At 44.4% G+C, this 6,000-nt stretch overlaps 1 protein-coding gene across 2 annotated transcripts in view; it reads right to left on the minus strand.

The window, feature by feature from the left end:
• The window catches only part of tbx15 (T-box transcription factor 15), a 39,387-nt gene extending 33,598 nt beyond the window's left edge, over positions 1-5,789 (minus strand). Inside the window, exon 1 of one of the 2 annotated variants that reach the window (XM_085766048.1) lies at positions 5,297-5,789. In XM_085766048.1, the coding sequence (XP_085622174.1) occupies positions 5,297-5,483 (187 nt within the window). In that variant the 5' untranslated portion in view covers positions 5,484-5,789. The remainder of the gene's footprint in view (positions 1-5,296) is intronic. The other variant, XM_085766049.1, reaches the window with a different exon arrangement.
• Between the last annotated feature and the right edge of the window lie 211 nt (positions 5,790-6,000).

The raw sequence follows: 6,000 nt of genomic DNA on the forward strand, positions 1-6,000 counted from the left end.
TCACTTTCCATGCAAATACTTTAACTCTAATATACTAAGAGGAAGAGGACAGAGACGGATCGACGGCTCCAGCAGCTCTGATCCTCCTCAGAAACAACAACAACAACTCGTCTGCAGAGCAACAGAAAAACATTTCATCTGAGTTTTACAACGGGCCAGCGTCTGATTGTTCTGGAGAACTTTATCCAATCACTGACAGGAAGTTTAAACACCGACAGTACAGAGCAAATTCAGTGTAATGAGGATTAACATTGCCGCCCTGTGTGGTGGCGTTGGTGTTTTTATTCATTCATTCCAGCCGACACGTCTCTGATGATCTCAGCATCAGTTTGAATTTGAATTTGAATTTATTTGAATTTATTTATTCAGGATAGCCCCTTGAGACGAATCATCTCATTGTCGAGGGTTTGTTTTAGCAGAAACTAAGTTTTGGTGATAAACCGGTAAATAACAGAGAGTTGAAAACACATTTGATCTGCAAAACTCCAATTTAAAGCCAGAACATTAAACAGGTGACTGTTTTTATTGTTTTACTGGTGCATTTTTTTTTAGTTCTGAATATCTAGATATACCTGAAGTTTTCAAATCAAATGATTGATGATTGCTGCACGACAACAATAAATCCAGTCATATGGTTTAATCCCAAGGCGGATCAGTGTATTTTCTGTCATTTAAAGATCAGTAATTGTGATTTTTTTCTCATCATTAGTGCAGATTTACTGTTTTAATGATGTGAACACTTTTCTACTGAGACAAGAAGAAGGTTTGACTCCACGGTAAAAACTATGATATATGTGATATCAATACTAAACGCTGCTTGAGCATTTTTCCTCTGTTACTGTATCTGCTGCAGGCAGCTGTGAGTGGATGTTGGTGTGTGTGTGTGTGTGTGTGTGTGTGTGTGTGTGTGTGTGTGTGTGTGTGTGTGTGTGTGTGTGTGTGTGTGTGTGTGTGTGTGTGTGTGTGTGTGTGAGATGAGGCGTTCAGAGGAATCAGGTTCATTCCAGCTTCGTTAAATGAGATAATGTGCCAGAGGAGGGAAACAGCGGCCAAACAGGAGCCTGATGACTCGGCGCGGTCGTCCTGTCATCAGGCTGAAGGACCCGTCCTCCACCACTCAGCACACACACACACACACACACACACACACACACACACACGGGTCTGTGTTCATGCAGTCAGACCTCAGGCCTGAAGCCAAAGTTCAAACACTGATGATAAAACAGTAAAAGACTGAAACACTCGGTGAACTCTCTGCAGGTCGGTTCAGTTTGTTCCTACGTCAAAGATCCAGTTTGTTTTTTTACACTGAATGAATAAAACCTGACGTTTACTGATCATCAACAATCTGCCCAGTCAGCACAACGCTGATATCTGCTGTGGTTAGCGTCTCTCACACACACACACACACACACACACACACACACACACACATATATACACACACACACACACACACATGGGGCCTGTATCTTGTGGTTGAGGGCTCCCAATCAGACCATGGCAGGCCTCATTAAAACGAGGCTGACATCCATAGCAGGCCACTAATTGGTCTGAATTTAATCAAGTCAGTGCTGAGCATCAAATGGTCGTCTGTGCCTCGGCCCACGTGCAACACACACACACACACACACACTTATATATATACACACACACACACACACACACACACACACACACACATATACACACACACACACACACACACACACACACACACCAGCCTCAGTCAGCGGCTCCATGTTGACTTAAAATCCGTCTAACACATTCATGAAAACATGAGTTTACAGAAGGAGGAAGAGTTTTAATGATGTTTGCTGCTGTCGGACGTTTATGATTCATATTTATGATAATTTCAAATGTGACGATTTAACTGGATTTAACTTTTCATTTATAAATTATTTTTCTTTTATTTATTTATTTTAAATATCAGAGGCCTGTTATGAGGAGCTGGTTTTAATGATGCTGAAGCTGAGTTTTTAAACTGGGGGCTGCAGACAGATGTTGCTGCACATCTGCATGGAAATTACTGTCACTTTAATGATTAATCAGTTCATTGTTTTAGGATTGAAGAGAGTTTCATTTTTCCTTTAACCTCTTGAACGTGGCTCTGTTTCCATCTTTTAAAAAAACAAAACAATATTTTCCAGGGATTTAAATATATTTATGAAACTTGAATAGATTTATTTATATCTGTAATGTTTCCAAAAGTATAAAAAGTGGCCATCTTTGGATTTAATTTAATTCCTGAATTAAAATATCCAATAACAACTCAGATGCACATGTTTTTTTATGTGGAGTTTTTCCCTCTTGTAGACTCTTCATGAGGTTTTGGAGGTCAACAAGCTGGACTGTGGAGTTTTAGTTTATATAACTGATATGTTGAAGGAGGTTGTGGCAGATTTCTGAGGAGGACAGTAGCAACCGTGAAATCCGTGAACAACCCGGTGCACACGGTGTGAGCACCTGCTTCCTCACTGATGGAGCCGTTAAAGCTTCAATCACACACATACATACACACACAGATCTGCACGAGCAACTTTTGGGGGGGTGGCTCTTTAGAGAAACACTTAGAGGATGCTGATCAATTATTTTACATAAATATTAACATATTTTTTATTTTTATTTGCATACACCAATTGAAAATCTGATGTTTGGAGAGTTTGGGTTCTGTGCGTAATCCGTGCGTAAAAGCGCAAAGTGCCGCCTGTGAAGCGCGAAATCTGGGTCAAGGCCTTTGATAAATGTAGGATTTATACTGGATGTAGTCGGAGCTGTTAAGTGTTGTCTTAAATATTAGGGAGATGTAGTTGCAGCAGTTTTGTGAGGTCTAACACCACTTTTTTTCTGAGCTGTCGAGGAGCCCGTTAAATGCGAGCCAGTGTGTCAGAGCCTGTGTGCGTGTCTCAGTCCTGCTCTTGTCTTTGAGGCTAATAAACGTGTTATACGACCAGCCGGCTTCCAGCCTCGCCTGGAGTTGAGTAAAAATAAAATCACTCCGTTAAGGATTCCTCTAAACCACATAATCTGACCACAGAGACTCGCTGTTCTCGGTCACCGCCGCCCGACGCGCCAGAGCGGCCGGAGGCTTCAGGACCCGAGCAGGACCCGCTGAACCTGCCAGGAACCCGCCTGCTAATGAGCGGGACCAGGGGTTGATGGGGTGGGTGGGGGGGTGGGGTGGAGCGGGGGGTCGGAGGCCGGGAACTGGGTTATTTATTCAGTCACAACGCGCTGGAGTTAGCCGGAACAAGAACCAGGGAGACAGAGAAACGCTTCTTGTCCTCATAACTAACTAACTAAAAAGACAGACGATTAGAGAAACCACGTCATGGCCCTTTAATGACGTGTGAGGCTCATTTCTGTTAATTATCTTTCACCTTTTAAAACACACACACAAACAAGCTGTTTAGTAATCAACGTCTAGTTTCACCTCCCTCCTCTAACCACAGCGCAGACATGGAGCTGCTCCACATCAACAACCTTCCCGTGAGAATCCAGGACCAACTGGCTCTGCTCTGATCCTCCCTCTCTGATTTACTTCTCTCCCCACACTGTTTTTTTTTTTAATTATTTCATTTTATTTCATTTTTTAAAAACTTTAACTCCTTGGTCACTGGCAGCAGCTCCGAGTCCTCCCCCCTCCCCCCTCCTTGCGTAAAGACGCAGCGCCGCGGAGGTCAGCGCGCGGCGGCCCCGGCCTGTGAGCAGGAGGCGGAGGAGGGAGAGCTTCACCTCCGCCTGCAGATTTAATGAACTGATGGTGAACAACGTGTAAGATGACGTCATGTGTGTGATGTTAAAGCTGCATCTAAATTATCAATAATCAATAATTTATGCAGGCCAGGCCTCTTTGGGTCCACGAGCCTCGCGAGGATAAATTCACTTTCGCTAAATCTAAAAAAAAAAAAAAACATCCTGCGAGACGCGATAAAGTCAAACTCTGACGATCAGACTGTCTGAAGTTTGTTTCACTGAATTTTCAAAATAAAGTTTTGTTTAAAAAAAAAAAAAATCAGTCTCAAAGTCAAAGAAGCGTCGAGGTTCAAATCTCCTGAAGTTTCTCTAGTGAGCTGCAGCAGGTTTGTCTCTGATCTGATGCAGCGAGAAGATTCAACACAACTGTGATAAATCAATTCATTCACTTAGTTGAGGAACAAATACAAAATCATTAAATTAATGTGGAACTTGATGCAAATTAGCCATTACATTTAAAAATTACCAAAACATATGAATTAATTTCTCGTATCAGACCATAGCTGTGCCTAATTTTATGATCTGTTTTATCATGTTTATTATAAAGAAAATGCATTTTTTAAATCTGATTTAAAAAAAATAAAAAATAAAAAATCCCTGTTTTCATTAATCTGAATTTCCATAATTAGTTTTTTTTCTTTTATTTAGTTGCAATTCAATTTAAAAGTCCTCCTTCCGTTTCTGTTGTTAATTCTACTTCATTATAATAATATTAATCTAACACACATATTTCGTATAATTCCGCTGCTGCACTTTCATAATTAACCACATTTTTCCGGCTGGTTGTTTGTTGAATTCTTGTGTAAACGCATCAGACATTTCTCATGAATGATGGAGTCAGTTCCTCTCACGGTTTGTTTTCTGCGTTTGGCGCAAAAAATAAAAAACATAAAACAGACGCGTTTTGACGCACAGCAGCTTCCCGCCGGCAGGAGTAGTAGTTAGTAGTAGTATAGTAGTAGTTAGTAGTAGTATAATAGTTGTAGTAGTAGTATAATAGTAGTCTAGTAGTCATTTCTAACGCCTGATTCAACCTGTCCGAGTCTCCTGTCTGGATGAGGCTGTGAGGCCTCAGCACGGGCCTGAGAGCAGCCTGGTCTGATCTGAGAGCAGCCTGCCTCCACACAGCAGCACAACTTTCTACGCTTCTTTTGTTTTGACTCATTCAAGCATTTATTTTGTTACGTTCTTCCTGACGTCACACAGTGTGACCCACCAGCGGAGTCAAAACCTGGACCCTGGACCCGCCGTGACCCGCAGCCAGGACTCATCCAAGCAGCAGCTGTGGTTGTAGCCTTGTGGTCTGGATGAGTCCTGGTGCTGCAGCTCCAACTGACTCTCCTCCGCTCTCACGTGGAGCGCGTGGAGCCTCGGGCTGGGTCACTGACAGTGGAGCCATGTTTTGACTCGCGGGGACTCGTGGTTATTTATTTATTTATTTATGTATGTTTGTTTGTTTGTTCTGCTTTGCGCTGCAGTGATCAGCTGTAACGCAGCTGTAACGCAGCTGTAACGCAGCTCCGTGGTGTTGGTCACTGACCCGGGTCCATGTCCAGACAGTGCGCGGGCTCCTCTCCGTCCGTCGCGAGGCTCTCCATGGACAACTCCAGCTCCTTCTCCTCCCAGCCCCGCAGCTTCCTCTTCTTGTTGGAGCCGATCAGGGCTTCCACGGAGAACGCGTGGGCTCTCGAGCTCAGCGCTGCGGCAGATCGCCTCCTCTCGCTCATTTCTCTCAAATCCACCCGAAGGGGGGAGGGAGGCACGCGGCGAAAAACCCCCTCACTCCGTCCGTCCGTCCGACGCGGCGAAGCAAAACAATACAAAAAAAACCTGCACACGTCAGTGTTTACAGCGGGGCGCAAACTCACCAAGTGTCCAAAGTTAATCCACACTGAGACTAGAAACACCGCAGCGCGCGCAGTGACTGTGTCATCCTGATCGCTTTGATGCGGTCTGCCGCCTCGCGCCTCTCGGTGCTTCCACTCCGCGTCTTTCTGTTTCTGGTTCTGTCCCCCCAACTCCTGTCTGATTGATACTCACTTCTGGAGGAGTTGGCTTTTTTTTTCCAGGCGCAGAGGGCGGCCCTCTCGCGCCCTGTCGAAGCCCCGCAGCCAATCAGGAGTGAGAACAGACACCGAGACAAAGTGTTCCGACCAATGGCGGCGCGTCGTGGAAGAGGAGCCGCGATCCGGACTGAGGCAGCAGCAGCTGATGGAGCCTCCATCAAGCTGGAACACACACACA

Source organism: Trachurus japonicus, chromosome 21 (assembly GCF_045865225.1).
Source record: "Trachurus japonicus isolate A0001 chromosome 21, Traja_1.0".
Lineage (NCBI taxonomy): Eukaryota > Metazoa > Chordata > Actinopteri > Carangiformes > Carangidae > Trachurus > Trachurus japonicus.